The 15,781-nt window shown below is 41.3% G+C and overlaps 1 protein-coding gene across 1 annotated transcript in view; it reads left to right on the top strand.

Annotated features, from left to right (window-relative positions):
- The window catches only part of zanl (zonadhesin, like), a 103,692-nt gene extending 89,507 nt beyond the window's left edge, over positions 1–14,185 (top strand). Inside the window, exons 119-145 of the mRNA XM_086286196.1 lie at positions 80–282; positions 910–1,054; positions 1,217–1,464; positions 1,971–2,148; positions 2,254–2,362; positions 2,665–2,759; positions 4,357–4,533; positions 5,297–5,505; positions 5,591–5,735; positions 5,836–5,933; positions 6,024–6,170; positions 6,273–6,437; positions 6,617–6,744; positions 7,708–7,979; positions 8,056–8,264; positions 8,446–8,590; positions 8,688–8,935; positions 9,026–9,155; positions 9,248–9,443; positions 9,718–9,879; positions 10,139–10,269; positions 10,651–10,853; positions 10,936–11,071; positions 11,489–11,632; positions 12,124–12,220; positions 12,434–12,477; positions 13,963–14,185. Coding sequence (XP_086142322.1) covers positions 80–282; positions 910–1,054; positions 1,217–1,464; positions 1,971–2,148; positions 2,254–2,362; positions 2,665–2,759; positions 4,357–4,533; positions 5,297–5,505; positions 5,591–5,735; positions 5,836–5,933; positions 6,024–6,170; positions 6,273–6,437; positions 6,617–6,744; positions 7,708–7,979; positions 8,056–8,264; positions 8,446–8,590; positions 8,688–8,935; positions 9,026–9,155; positions 9,248–9,443; positions 9,718–9,879; positions 10,139–10,269; positions 10,651–10,853; positions 10,936–11,071; positions 11,489–11,632; positions 12,124–12,220; positions 12,434–12,477; positions 13,963–14,018 — 4,220 coding nt within the window. The 3' untranslated portion in view covers positions 14,019–14,185. The remainder of the gene's footprint in view (positions 1–79; positions 283–909; positions 1,055–1,216; positions 1,465–1,970; positions 2,149–2,253; positions 2,363–2,664; positions 2,760–4,356; positions 4,534–5,296; positions 5,506–5,590; positions 5,736–5,835; positions 5,934–6,023; positions 6,171–6,272; positions 6,438–6,616; positions 6,745–7,707; positions 7,980–8,055; positions 8,265–8,445; positions 8,591–8,687; positions 8,936–9,025; positions 9,156–9,247; positions 9,444–9,717; positions 9,880–10,138; positions 10,270–10,650; positions 10,854–10,935; positions 11,072–11,488; positions 11,633–12,123; positions 12,221–12,433; positions 12,478–13,962) is intronic.
- Positions 14,186–15,781: the final 1,596 nt, after the last annotated feature.

Here is a 15,781-nt window from a genome sequence, read left to right as displayed (position 1 = left end):
CTCCCACTCCCTTCTCTGTTGCTATTTGTCCACCATTGTTCCCTCTCATTATTGTTCATCCCTGTGTTTGTCCACACAGCTCTGACCTGTCCTCCCAATAGCTCCTACTCCCTTTGTGTGAATTCATGTCCTGAGACATGTCTTGGTGTGGTGGGACCACCTGGCTGTGAGGAAGTGTGTGTGGAGGGTTGTGAGTGTAACCCTGGCTTCATTCTCAGTGATGACAAATGTGTGGAACTGAGAGACTGTGGTTGTGTGGACCCCAGTGGAACCTATCACCCTGTAAGTGGAAACAGCCTCCAAACAATTAAAACCATATTCCATTTACCTTTAAAATGTGCTAAGCTCATGCTAACATCATTTTCAGTTCTCTTTATGACTTCAACAGGAGAGACGCCAAGAGACACAAAGACCCTACAGTAAAAAAGAAATTAAAACTCAACTAAATTAAGGGTGCATAGACTGCAGTGAACTGTTGGCACACAAATATTGGTTTTACAACAAAGATTTTTACTTTCAACTTATCAAGCACAGGTTATATTTATTATGCTGTATTTTGCCTGAATTTAAAAGACACTGGTGTTATAGAATTTGTATTTATGTCACAGCATTTACATACGGGTGCCACCACAATTAGCAAGCCCAAAATCAATAAATAAATGAGTAAAGGTTGGCCTAATTAGTTAGTGGCATACAGAATCCCTGGTTTGCATCCACATGTATATTTATATACATTTTGATACATTTATATTTATATATTTATTTATCATTTTTGATCTTTCCCACAAATTTCCCACGTGTGGGACTAATAAAGGTTATCTTATCTTATCTTTATATTCGTGTGATGTATAAGAGAGAATTACATGACAAAATTTTGATTGTTTTTTGTATTCTGTGTACATTTTTCAGGTGGGCGATGACTGGTACTTGGAGGGTTGTGAACAAAAGTGTATGTGTCACAGTGGAGGTCTGCTACAGTGTCATAACACCAGCTGTAACCCAACTACTGAGAGCTGCCAACTACAAGATGGAGAATATGAATGCCACCCTATTGGTATATTAATCACACCGCTTCACATACATCTAAAGATTATTATTTCATTTAACACATCTGACATCTCAGTGCATTATCCATTTTATATAGTTCCACTGAAATCTGCATTTGTTTTGCTCATCATGGTAAATGATAAAGTAACTCCCTGCCTTCTTTGTTCAGGAAATGGTATCTGCTCAGTTTCTGGTGATCCTCACTACATAACCTTTGATAAACGTACTCACCATTACATGGGTTCATGCTCCTACACCTTGACCAAACTCTGCAATGTCTCCTCTGGCTTGCCACATTTCACGGTCCATACCCAGAATGAGCACAGAGGAAGTAATAAGAAGGTTTCCTATGTGAGGGCTGTGGTGATCAATGTGAATGGTATCACTGTCATCCTTGGCAAGGGACACACGGTCCAGGTAGGCAGAGGGTTCTTCCAGTCACTCATACAATAAACAGTATCTCTGTTTGCTATCTTAGTGCTTTTACCCATTTTATTTACTACCAACTGAATAATTTTAAGGCCAATATGTACAGCCTAGGCCTATTGGAACAAGAACCACTTGTAAGATTTTCTTTAAATCTCTTCATAATCAGATTTAAGATTTTTATAATCTGCAGCAGTCAAAATAAAACACAATTTTTAAAAAATTAAACTAGTTCTCCACCAAATTTAAATCAACAGAATGCAAGTATAACAAAGCTATATTTATAGCAGCCTCTTTACTGAATGTGTTTTCCTAACATGTGTTTTAATAACAGATTCAGCCTCGTCTCAGTAGAAGGTGGAAACTGTCCCCTGCTGCATTTGTATATAAAGATGGTTGATTTAAAGGAAAAGTCTACTGTAGAGGAACAAAGAACAAGTACACATAATAAGCTGTGTTTTTCTGGCAATAATATTGTGATCTCTGGCTGTTGTCAGGTCAATGGCACTGCGGTTGTTCCACCTGTTACCTCCATCAGGGGAGTTAAGATCTACTTGAGTGGAAAGTTTGTTGTCTTAGAAACATCTTTTAATCTGAGGGTGCGTTTTGATGGAAACCATCATGCTGATGTCACTTTGCCAACTTCCTACAATGGCCTACTCTGTGGGATGTGTGGTAAGAGCCAGTGCAATTATTTGCTGTTGTTCCTTACTAAGTGAATAAAACACAGGATTTGACTAATTAAAATAGAGTGATTTTGAATATCTGTTGTCTCCACAGGAAATTTCAATGGGAACCCTAACGATGACAACTTGAAACCAGATAACACACCAGCTGCTAACACCAATGAGCTAGGAGACAGCTGGCAGGTTGCTGACTCAGACCCCGAGTGAGTCACATTACAGAAAACAGAATATAAGACCTTTAATTTTATCTATTTGTAGATTTTCATTTCTTCATCATTATGTCAATACAAGAATTGTTGATCCTACTTTATTCCTAAGTTCCTTTTATTTCATTGTCATTCGGCTTTGACTGCTACGTCTGCATTAAATATCGCTATTAAACTTTTCAAGTTCTTCCCAGAAATTGTCCTGTACATGTCACCAGTCTCCTGCTAATCTTAGCCTTAGAATTACCAAGCACAAACATGTTGACTCCATTGCAATGAATTCTCCCATTTCCTCTCAGCTGTACTGATGGTACAGAAGAAGAAGATTGTGATGTAAAGGTGGAGGAAGAGGCCACGAAGCCTACCAGCTGTGGCATGATCACTGATCCCAACGGTATGAAAAACACATATGTGTGTGCACGCGCTCTCTCTCTCTCTCACTAAGATACACACACACACGCACACATAAAAGAATGTTATCATTACAACTAATAGTCTAATATCATCTACCCATCCATCCATCCATCCATCCATCCATCCATCTATGGTCCTGGGGGCAGTAGTTTAAGGAGACAAGCCCAGACTTTCCTCATCCTAGTCAGCTCTTCTGACATTAATAAGTTATATTTCCAGCGATCTCTCACTCCAACAAGTCCTGGAACTGACCCGCCTCCTTCAATCACAGAATACCTTAACTCAAATGTGTCCAGGTGGCATCCTAGTCAATGCCCGAACCACCTAATTGGCTCCTTTGAATGTGGAGGAGCTGCCACTCTACTCCAAGCTCTTCACCCTATCTTGGAGCCCAGCCACCCTTCGAAGGAAGCTCATTTCCGCCGCTTATGTACATAACCTCATTTTTTTCGGTCGCTACCCAGAGCTCTGAACCGTAGGTCAGGGAAGGATCATAGATTACCCAGATGCTATCCCAATCTGTCTGTCAAATCAATTAAATTTTATTTGTACAGCCACAAATCACAATAACAGTTGCCTCAAGGCACTTTATATTGAAAGGTAGACCCTACAATAATACATATGCACAAGATCCCAAGACCCCTGAACTCATCCCTGACCTGGAGTGAGTGCTCCACCTTTATCTGGCTGAGAACCGTGGTCTTGGACTTGGAGGTTCTCGCTTTACACTCAGCTGCGAAACGTTCCAGTGGAAGCTGGAGCTCACCATGTGATGAACAACAAAATCTGCAAAAGGCAAAGATGGAATCCTGATGCCACCAAATGGACAGCCTTCATTACTTGGCTGTGCCGAGATATTCTTACATAAAAACTATGAACAGAATCAGTGAGAAAGGCCGCCCCTGGCAGCCTACCACTGATTTTCCCAGGGAGGGTGAGAAATGTGATCCCTTATAGTTGGTGCACAGACTCTGCTTCCATTACAGAAGACCTGACTGTAGGATTGAGGATTGTTTGCCATTTTAATGGACTCACCAAACTCCTCCTTTTTCATCTACTGCCTTTCACTCCATTTGGCCCGCAGGTACCTGTTGGATGCCTGTAAATACTAAATAGACTGATTCTTATATGATGCTTTGTATTGTCACAAGCACGTGACTAGAACACACAAACTCCTGCACTGAAACAATATGCTGGTTTACAGTGTGTACTTAATCTTATTAAGCACTGACATTTGATGACTTCAGCACCCTTGTAGACAAAACATGGCTCTCAGCACAAGCCAGGAACTGTGGAAGCGATGCTTGGGAAATGATATGACGTATACATGCAGTAAAACAACCAATTGGTTTGGTGATGTGAAATATAGATATGTGCTGTTAGCTGAAGTAAGCCCTTCATGCCTTTTTCCCACTTTGTATATGTCTCACATATATTAAACAATCTTTACATTTACCTTAAAACTTGTGGGCTGGCCTCTCTGATATATATCACTGTTAGGCTAGACAATGTGGTGAAAATCATCCCCAAGCAGTCGCTTCAACTACACTTTGTTCTATCTTTGATCTTAACCTCAGGAATCTTTAAGCCCTGCCACTCTGTTGTATCCCCTGAGCCATACTTTGAGAGTTGTGTATTCGACATGTGTGCCACTGGAGGTGAGACCGTGGCTCTGTGCCAGGCCATAGAGACCTACGCCGACATGTGTGCTGCTGCAGGAGTCCCCATCGAATGGAGGACGAACACCTTCTGTCGTGAGTCCTGTTTTTCTTTGTGTGTGTATAGAGAAAAAATAGGATCTTAAGTAATACTTTTTCCATTGCTACCAAACGTATTACTAAAGTAATAATAACAATATTAGATGTTTCCCTGAGAAATCAGTGCCTTCATTTTGAGCGTGACAAAATGATCAGTTTAAATATAAAAAGTTGAGTATAAAGTAAGAAAATCCCCATGATTTGTCCAATACACCCAGGTCATCTTCCACTTTCTTTACTACTAGTTACATTATAGTACGTAGTTTATATTTCCATTTAAAACTGCAGCGTCTGCTGTCTAACAGAGGTTACATACGCTTGATTTTTAGGTGCTAAGGAATAATGCTTATATGCCGCTTTATGGGAAACACAAAGGTTTATTGGTCCACAGAAACATATAGTGGACATTCCAGACCCTCCCAGATTTCAAGAAAATTTACCAATATTTGTTTGTTTGTTTTTTTCAGAAAAATATCCTGGTGAAAATAGTGCAGTTTAAACTATATACTCTCATTTGTTTCACTTTCACTAGGTTACATCTCTCACAAGGTTTAGATAATTCCACTGCGAGCACCAAAACTGTCCCTCTTCTGAGTTAGGGGCCAACAATGGTTCAAAAAGAAATGCTGTACACAAACTTTATGAGTTTTGCTGTAACATGTTTCCTGTAGACAAATACAACCTTCTTTTTGTTTATAGCTATGTAACAACTGTTGTGCATTTTTACAAACAACCCTAAAAATTGCTTGACTCCCTCCAGCTCTGAAGTGCCCCCCAGGCAGTCATTACACCTCATGTGGCCCTGCATGTCCTCAGCCGAGCTGTCAGAACCCTGCAGGACACGGCGGCTCTTGCGATCTTCCCTGTGTGGAGGGCTGCATCTGTGACACTGGCCTCATCCTCAGCGGAGACAAATGTGTCCCAATCAGCCAGTGTGGATGCACTGATGGTGATGGGAAATACAGGCCGGTGGGTGTGCAGTGGGAGATTTTCCTTTTTGCAAGAAATTGTGTTTTATGTAAGGGTGCATTAAACTTTTTTGGTATATGTTTAGGTTGGAGACACTTGGTTCACAAAGGCTGACTGCTCAGAGCAATGCAAGTGTGCTGGAAACAACAACATCAGCTGTGAGTCTTGGCAGTGCAGCCCTGCACAGGAGTGCAAAGTGGTGGAAGGAGTACTAGGCTGTCATTCTACAGGTAAACTGAACGAAGGGCTGGATAATTACATGTTCACGTCACCTAAAGCTGTGTCAGTGTATGTTTTTGCCCTTTTACCGAGTCTCATATCCGACCTCAGGTAAAGGAGTGTGTCATGTAGCTGGAGATCCGCACTACTACACTTTTGATGGTGTGATGCATACGTTCATGGGAACTTGCACATATACTCTGGTGGAGGTATGGGAGCAGTTTAACTTACTTTGTACACAACAGATATTCCTGTGGCGCTGTTTTGTCTTTGAAAACAAAATATACACTATTTTAAAGGTGTGCAACGCCACCCAAGTCACTCCTTTCAACATAGTGGCTAAGAATGAGGAACGTGGTCAACCAGAGGCATCATATGTTCGCTCTGTGAAAGTCACCCTGTACCCTGGCACTGTTATTGAACTGCAAAAGGGCCGCAGAGTTCTGGTATGTGACATAGTTTATGATTTTACAGACATTCAAATATAGAGGAACTACGCCATACTGAAACAATCAGCAGCTGACATGATTTCACTTTTCTGTGCTCAGGTGAACGGACAGCGGGTGAAAACCCCAGTTTCCGTTGACTTGGCTGGAGCTAAAGTGATAACCAGTGGAGCCTATAGTCTGCTGGACACAAACTTTGGTCTACAGGTGAAATTTGACGGAGTCCATCACGTTGAGATCACTGTTCCAGGAGAATATTTTGATAAGGTATCAGAAATTAAGACCATGTTTTCTAGTGTCTGCATCACAACTCTTTCAATGTCAAGTCACATGAGGAAATTAAAAATTACAAATTGTGTATGCTAGTCATGGCTGCTTGTAGTAGCTGCTCTGCTGTATATTACAGAAACATTGCAATAACCTTGTTCCACTGGCCTCTTCTCCAGGTGTGTGGCATGTGTGGAAACTACAACCAGAACCCCTCTGATGACAACCTAATGCCCAACAAGAAACCAGCCAAGGATGACATTGAACTGGGAAACAGCTGGAAATCAAATGGAGACAGTGATCCTGGGTCAGTGGGTAACAACCAGTGAACAACTTTTAGTGTTGTTATGCGGATATTAGTTGTAACTCTATCCGGTCTTTAAGTGATGACATGTTGAATCCTGCTTCCAGGTCCAAACTACTCTGCGTTTAATAAGGCTGTTGTGTTTTTAACATGTTTTAATGCTTTGTATCTTGTTCTATTTAATCTGAACAAGCCCCTAAAAACAGTCGGCTTCTCTTGTTTTTCTTTTCTGTTTTTTTACCACTGTTCATTTTAAAGCTCAGTTTTTAAAACCTTACATGTAACTACAGCCCAGCCCATGCAGCAGTACATTAATGACTAACCTCGTATTGTGGATGGATTATCTCAGTTGTTCTCCTGACTGAAGTTTGGTCCGTTTACAGCATCCTGCCATGCGATTGCATTTTTCCCTAACCATCTGGAACCCTCATGTTAACTTTTATCGAGTGGAAAAAGCGATATATAAACATGTAGCACATGATTATATACCAGCTAGCCTACAAACGCCACTGCTGTTTAGTTTTCTGTCTTCATTTATGCTGGAAATGATAGCAGAGCTGTACATTTTGGAAATCCCTCATTCAAACATGCTATATTACATATAGATGGAAACTAGCGAGCTAACTGCTTGCTAACTTCTAACTCCATTACATTTCATAAATTCGGTTTCCATGGATTCCTGGACATTAAACTTAATTGTTCCACCTGGTAAAGCAGCAACGCTGATCATTTTATTAAAGATGAAAGAATTTAGACAGTTTTTAACTCTCAGTGATGCTGCAGTGATCGTTTGACTTTGGGACCTGCAGCGGAGTTTGGACGTCAGACTTAAAGATAGTAGTGGTCTCCAGATTCACCAAACACGCAAAACACCCCTGGTTCCAGATAGTGGTTACTCTAATGAATCAAATGTATGCTGTCCATGTTGGCGAAATTACACCCTGATCCAAATGTTCTTCTGTTCAGTTGTCAGCCAGACACCCGTCCAGACATCCACCCAAAGTGTAGCAAAGAAGAAGAGATGCTGTATGAGGCTCAGTGTGGTGGGGTCATTCTCTCCAATAACTTCAAGCCGTGCCACGCTCTAGTGCCCCCTGAGGCTTTCCTGGCTAACTGCGTCTATGACATGTGCGAGTATGACGGCATGCAGACTACGCTCTGTGACAACGTGGAGGCATATGCTCAGGCCTGTCAGAGTGCCGGTGTCACCATCAGCTGGAGAAACAGCAGCTTTTGCCGTGAGTTACAGTAACAAAGATTCACAAAGATTTGAATTTATTGTTTGTCTTACCTCATTCTCGTCCCTCTCTGCAGCCCTGCCCTGTCTTCCTAACAGCCACTACTCAGACTGCACAGCCCCCTGCCCTCCCACGTGCTCTGACCTCTTCCCTGTCTTCTGCCATCTGCCTCCAACTACTTGTCTCGAGGGCTGCCAGTGCAATGCTGGTTACGTCCTCAGTGACGGCAAGTGTGTTACTCTGGACCAGTGTGGCTGTCTGGACTCAAACAGGGAGTACCATGATGTGAGTACAGTACTGCCCGTACTGTTGCTAGATGATGGACTCAGTGGGATGTTCCATAATAGAAAATCCTGAGCTCAAAAGTACACAGAGGCTATGAGGATTTAATATTAGCATATTGAAAACCCTTTATTCTAAATCCAGGTATAACCAGTCCCATGCATGTCTGTGTGTGCGCCCACAGGTAGGAGATTTGTGGCTAACAGATAAATGCACTGAGTCGTGTACCTGTAACCCTGGTGGTGAAGTCAGATGTGAGGACCACAGCTGTAATTCGAATTCACTGTGTGACCTGGACAAGAATGGAAACCGCTACTGCAGACCCACCGGTGAGTTTGAGAGACTTCAAACCTTAATAAACAAGCAAAGTAACAAAAATGACTGTGGTTTTTGACCATGAATCCTCCCATTTTCCACCATCGTTAGAGTTCAATCAGTGCAGCATCTGTGGGGATCCTCACTACCTAACATTCGATGGCTTCAAGCATCACTTCCAAGGTGTCGACACCTATGAACTTGCTCTGGGTCACAACCTGTCGAGCTCCCTGACGCCCCTGGTGGTGAGAGGAAAGAACGTTAGACGTGGAATGAACAAGAGGGTGTCGTTCCTGGAGGAGATGGACATCAATGTTTACGGTGTCAATGTTAAATTCCTGCAGAAGAAGACTGTCCTGGTCAGCTGACACTTTGTTAAAAAAGAGCAGGTTTTCATGCATTTCTAATGGTAAAAATGATGTAACGCAATCCTACCTGATCTCCTGTAGGTCAACGGGGAGTATGTAACACCTCCTCTCACACCAGTTGATGGTTTGACCATCACAAGGAACTCCAGGCAGATCCAGCTCACCGCTGACTTTGGACTCACTGTACGCTTTGATGGCAACAGTCGAGGAGGTAAAAGAAGAAGACAGTTCTGTCTGAGAACGTCTTAGGCTTTTGTACAAATCTGTTCACGTTCCTCTTATGTCTCTCTGTTTGTGTATCAGAAATCATACTTCCTGGTACCTATAAGAATTCTGTTAGAGGACTGTGTGGGAACTATGATGGCATCACCAGAAATGAATACATGAAGCCAGATGGGACAGTAGTCAGGGAGCTTAAAGAATTTGGAGATAGTTGGAAGGTCAATGATCGACCTGCCAACAGACTTAGGATCTTGGACCGTCCTATCCGTGCACTGAGGTACGATTACAACCAGGCTCACTGCTTCTACAGATTTCTGTCACTATTTAACAGAGAATATTGTTGTTAAAGAAAACTGCCTTATGTTATAAAATAAAGATAATTATTGCTGCCCGACAATAATTAGCAGAGCTTGGCCCAAGTCTGTCTGCCTGTTAAGTGCTTGATAAAAGAAAATCTTCAAACAGAATAGGCTCGTTTCATGTTACAGTTTTTGTGGAAACTAAACTTCATGTTACACACGGCTGTTACACAACAGTTTCTCTGTCTCCAGACAAGAAGCAGAGACTGATCCAGACTCAGGGTTCGAGGTGTCAGACTGCTCTCAGTCACAGCTCAGCGACTACAACAGCCCGACGAAGTGTGGGGCGCTGTCTGATTCCAGTGGGCCATTTGCTGCCTGCCACGCCACCGTGTCACCCCAAATCTACCAGGAGTAAGTAGTCTGCACTTAAGTGGGGATATGTATGAAGCTGTCTTCTGGACACATTTCAGTACAATGTTAACTTGAGCATAATCGATATAATTCATCTGAAAAACGCAACGTCTAGATGAACAGAATCAGCCTTTTGGGATTTACGTACCTGGATGATTGAGCGTGCATCAAGACATATTCAATATAACACATGACAGCAGCTGTATGAACCAACGTGCATGTGTGAGCTTTTTGCTTGTGCTCATGTTTGTCCTTTCAGTGACTGTCTGTTTGACCTGTGTGCTGAGGGAGGCAGTGAAGCTATGCGCTGTGCCAGTTATGAAGCATATGCAGCAGCTTGTCAACAGGCTGGAGTTACATTAGGATTGTGGAGGCAGCAGCTGGACTGCGGTAAGAAATGCTGCCCTTCATTCACATCATGTGGGAAGACAAACAGTTCAGAGTCCATCTCCTCACTCCACCTGTTGTGTGTTTTTGTTTGTATTCATAATTTGAAGTAAAAAAAAAACAAACTGCATTCCAAAACTGTCAGAAAACGCAGATTGTAATGTGCTGTCCTCACTGAGACAGATATGTGGTAATGCAGTTTGTATTCATCTTATATAGTTTACAGTTTCTTATTTCTTCTTTATAGTTTCTTATATAGATACTCTTGCACATTATCAAATCTCCTGTAAACGTGAGGCATTGAACTAAGACACATTTGCAAAACAAAGAATTACATTCTGTCGAACGGTTTGCTGTAAATAACATCACGTTTCTCTTTCCCAGTCCTCTCTTGCACCGCCAACAGCACTTACTCCCCCTGCATGTCATCTTGCCCCGCCTCCTGCGCCAACCTGGCAGCACCCTCGGAGTGTGAAGTCACTTCGTGTGTCGAAGGCTGCCAGTGTGCCGCCGGCTTTGTTATGAGTGAGGGGACTTGTGTGCCATATGCACAGTGTGGCTGCACCTTCCTAAACAGATACTACCCTGTAAGTGGCCTTCAGTTACACGAGTGACTGTGTATCTATGTGACCACGTGACGATGTGCGCTCATATCTCTCCATCCTGCAGCTCAAAGAGAAGTTTGTGACCGAGGACTGCTCTCAGTCTTGTGAGTGTAGCAGTACCGGTGCTGTGTGTGAGCCGAAGACCTGCCAGGACGCTTACGTGTGCACCATCTACAACTTCAAACGTGACTGCTACAAAGGTACGTGTTCATGCAAGTGTTTGCGCACTGTGTATTTTGAATCATACAATCATACAGCAGGGCTGTGTGGGAGAGTCTGGGTGCTGAACTGGTCTGTGTGCAGTCCAGGCTGATAACATAAAAGAAAAAATACAACAAAGAAAATCCAGGACCATGGAGCATCTCTAATCCCACAGTAAACAGGAATGGGACAACATTCACTCCACTAACTGGTCCCAGTTCACAGCTGTTTATGGACAGCTGTTAAAAAACTGATGTTTTTTCACAATTACCTCGTTTTTTCCTAAAACTTTATAGATTCTCAGTTTAATTCCGTGATTATGTGTTTCCTGTTGTGAATAAAATATCTTACAAATTAACTGAGAAATGAACTAAATTAAACTGTCAACAACAACACCTATTTTTGTCTTCTTGCAGCAAGTCCCTGCCTCAATTACCCCTGTTTGAACGAAGGCACATGTCAGGACTCAGGCAACAACACGTACACCTGTCTGTGTGCAGAAGGCTTTGAAGGCACAAACTGTGAGATGGAAGTGATGCCACCCACCGGTGGAGGACTTGGTACGACTGAAACATGACTTCATTCTTTAAAGCTGTCACATTTCCTCGTGAACTTTCCTGTTTCTATACTACTCTTTGTGTCTGCGATGTCTTTGTGTGTCTTTGTGGATGCAAGACTAAACACAGAAACATTTTAGTATCTAACACTGAAAAACTAACGTTCAGCTAGATGTCTCATACTTCACTGTTTATCATCATAAGATCTGTTTGCACTAGGATCAGCTGATATCAGAGGTATTAGCCAACATGGCGTTCTGGACTAAAGTAGAATTATAATGTCCGTGGTTGATATAACCCAGAAAAGTGACAATATAATGTCGAGATAAGAGGTATCATATAAAATATTGACTTAATATCTCCTCCAAGCTCAGTTTCAAATTCATGTAAGGACCCTGCACTCACTGTGATTGGTCAAATGAATTATTTCACTGAGAGTGGAGGACATGTGGTTAACGGTTAAAGACTTTGTTTCTCATTTTTGTGTGTTTCAGAAACTAAGTGGATTATCCTGATTGCGGTTCTGGTCCCAGTTGCTGTCATTATCATCACCGTGACTACCATTGTTCTTGTTTGCAAAAAGAAAACCATGTGAGTGTTAACAGATCATCTTAACAAAAATATGCGCTTGAATAAGTACGTCTGTGTGCACTGTATGAAATTTAAACACAAACACAGGTTTTAAAAATATATCTGGGCCAATATCTTTTGTTTTTTCCAAATACCATTATAAAACTTCAACTAAATAAATAACTGTATGCATGCACACATTCAAGTCTCTAACCTCAGTTTTTCTCTTTTCAGGAAAAAGAAGAAGAAGGAGACAAATATCAGCATGGAATCAACAAGTAAGGATCAGGAAAAAGATTAAATGAGCTTAAAAACAAATCTGCAAAACGCAATAAAGCTGCTCTACCACAATAAACATCTAGTTAGTGTAACACTTACTACTGTTAGTAGTTGTTGTTGTTGTTGTTTCCATAATGTCACTATAAGCATCAAATTGAAAGGGTGTGTAGCAGTCAAGCTCCTGCTCATCAAATCCACATGACCATCAGAGTGACCAGTTTGCTGGGCTGGAACATTCAGGTGTATATTAACACTACACCACCAGGCAAGGATGTGCCAGCAAATCCACTCAAAGGTCTGACAGTAAAAAGCACAACGAAAGAGCAAAATATAAAAATCTCAGACTCTGTGTGCCTCGCTCAGCATGTTATGGGTAAAAATCCACGACAGCGTCCTTCGAATAAGAATAAGTGTCGCTTGTTCGGAAGCTTTTTCTCTCTTAAAAAAAGGAGCATGGCAGCCCACCTTAGGTCTGCAAAGACTTCTCTTCCTGTCAAACTGTCAACAATAGTAGAGGAGGGATGTGCTGGTCGCAAGTGTGAGTAATTCCACAGATTAGAAGTAGGTGGGTTTCTGCTTCTCGAGTCCAATTAAAGTCAAAAACACAAAAATCACAGGAGAAGAGCAAAGGTCTACGCCAGCTGTTTTATTAAACAGAGAAGCTCAGCAAAACAGAAGGAAAGGCAAAGCTCCCCTAGGGTGTTCGCTGTTAGCGCATGCAGGTTGGGACCAACCCCAACGGACAGACAGCAGGAAAAAGCCCAGAGGACTTTCCCAGATCCCCTTCTACAGGAACCCACCTCCCTGCTGTGGAGTAACTTTCCCACGCGCCCAAAAACAGCAGGTGCAGGGTCAAGTACGGGCCAGGACTCTGGCTGAGGGCCCAGCACAAAGGGGCACCCTTAAATTAACCCTTTGCTTTGCCTTCTGACAATAGGTCACAACATGGTCAAAGGTCACACATTACTACAGCAAACAGCGTACTTTTTGTGATAATCTTATGATGTACATGTGAATAATACTTGGCCTAACTACATCAAATATATGGGTTAAATACTTTACATAATAATAAACTCTCCATCGTAGGTTAATAGTGTGTTTCAGTATCTCTGTTACCATGTTACTATTTTCTAAGAGCTGCATGAAAAATGTTTATTGTGTGTGTGTGTGTGTGTGTGTGTGTGCGTGCATGCGTGCGTGTGTGTGCATAAGGGCAAAATACCTCGTGCCTAATATTCTACGTGAAAGCTATCTAGTACAGATAGATATACAGTGTATAGAGTTATATAGGTATACATGTCATACAAAAATCCACCACAGGGGGTGATGAAGGGGCAACATGAACTCCTCTGTATACCAGAGTCAAATGTGATGTCATCTCTCTGACAACTAAAGCTTTGTGTATAAATACTCGTATGTATATAATGTGTGTGTATTTTACTTATTTTTCAGCTCTAATATGTCTCCCATGTCTTCTGTTTTAGGTGTTCCATACACAAACATTGATAACCAGAAAAAGGAGAAAGTCACTGCTTTTTGATGACAAACTTCAATGAAACTATTTTTTCTCTATGTAACCACTTGTCATGTCAAAGAAGAGTAAAAATGAAGATAAGACTTGCTTATTTGTTTATTTGTTGCTTTTTTAAGTTATGCTTGAACATGTCATTTGAAGTGAATGTTTAATTAAATAAATAGTTATATGTGTATGTGCTTCTTGTAGTGTCTGCCCACAGTTTTTCAGAGTAATAAGTTCCACCCTGTCTTTACTTCAGAGTGTGCCCATTACTAACCTGCTGTCTAATAACCAGCCAGTAGATGTAGAGAGAGACAGCAAAGCGAAACACCACTGTCCCCTCTGCACCAAAGCTCATGGAAAAAACGACTGAAAGTAGAAAACCATTCTGTATTCAGGCAAATCAAACATTTTTCATTCTTTTGGGAAAACATGAACTCCAGACAATCTGATGGAGTCACTAAAATCATATATTAAAACAAGAATAGGACAACATTCCTCTCAAAGAAACCTCAGTTCTGAAATATTTGCAGACTGTTGAATGAATAGGAAACGCTGCACATTAGTACGCACTGCCATATCTCCTCTTTTTTGATAAATGTTGCTGTTATCAAATTTCAAATTATTTTTCCCAAAAAATCCATTTTAAATACTGGAAGTTCTGTTGTGAATAATAAATGTTTTTACAAAACTGGCCCGCTCTGTTTGTATTTACCTTTTACATGGAGTCCAAACGTTTTCAGAGCATTTGTAAGAGAGGTGGCACATTTCTGGAAAAAGTCTTTGGACAGATACAATCAAGTTTAACTTGTATCCAAATGATGGGAAGATAAAAATATAGAGAAGGAAAGGAACACCGCGTGATCCAAAGCACATCATCATCTGTGAAACACCGTGGAACGTGAAGTGTGCCGGGCTACAATCACTGTGGAGAGTCAGCAAAGTGCTATAACACACTGCAAATGGGGGAAAAATGGATACTATTACCGCGCAAGCAGTAGCTGGTAGTCGGGCCACATGCGTGTCCTTGTGCAGTTGAACATAATCAACAAAGTCCGCTTGTAGTTGAAAACAAACAGGCAAACATTTATTTCCAGTCTTGAAATACAGTGATCCGTTTGAATGTTCCTGTACACGGTAAGAAAACTGTTTGACTCCACAGCTAGTTAAAGCCCCGTTACTCCACACTCGTGCACGGTTACCATGTATTAAAGGAACAGTACGTCAAAATTAAATAAGGAAAGAAAATACAATTTAATTGTAAATATTACGCTAAACAAAATTATATAGTAAAAACTGAAATTCCCTATTATCTTACACTTATCCAAACTAATTCAAATTATTAACAAATATACATTCTGTGCAATCTGAGTAAACTAAGAGATGATTAGACCTTTATCTTACACAGTATACTGTAAATGCAAGCTACATGTTTTTAAAGGCAAAACACAGGAAATTGTTCACGAGCCCAGCGAGTCAACTGTCCTCTACTCAACAGAGTTATCAAAGAACAATGCAGAAAACCCAGGAACTGAAGGCAGGGCAATAAAAGCCTGCCAGAGCATGTCACGGGCATCTGATGATGTAAATGAGCTCTAGATTTTAGGGTCACTGACTGCAAAGGATTTTATTCATATATTTAAAAAACAAACTCCTATATTTACAAGTTTAGCCTCTAAAACGTGGGAGAACATCTAACTAATGACCAGCTGGTCAACTCTACTAAAAATACACGTCTGAAAGTATGAATAGAGAATATTTTGCAGAGGTTTTATACATATTTTTAT

This window comes from Aulonocara sp. 'chitande type north' Nkhata Bay, linkage group LG3, assembly GCF_057382095.1.
Source record: "Aulonocara sp. 'chitande type north' Nkhata Bay isolate Kocher_YH1m ecotype deep benthic linkage group LG3, A_spYH_male_GT1.1, whole genome shotgun sequence".
Taxonomy (NCBI): domain Eukaryota; kingdom Metazoa; phylum Chordata; class Actinopteri; order Cichliformes; family Cichlidae; genus Aulonocara; species Aulonocara sp. 'chitande type north' Nkhata Bay.
Note: the sequence above shows the minus strand (reverse complement) of the source record. Positions and strands in the feature narration are given on the sequence as shown.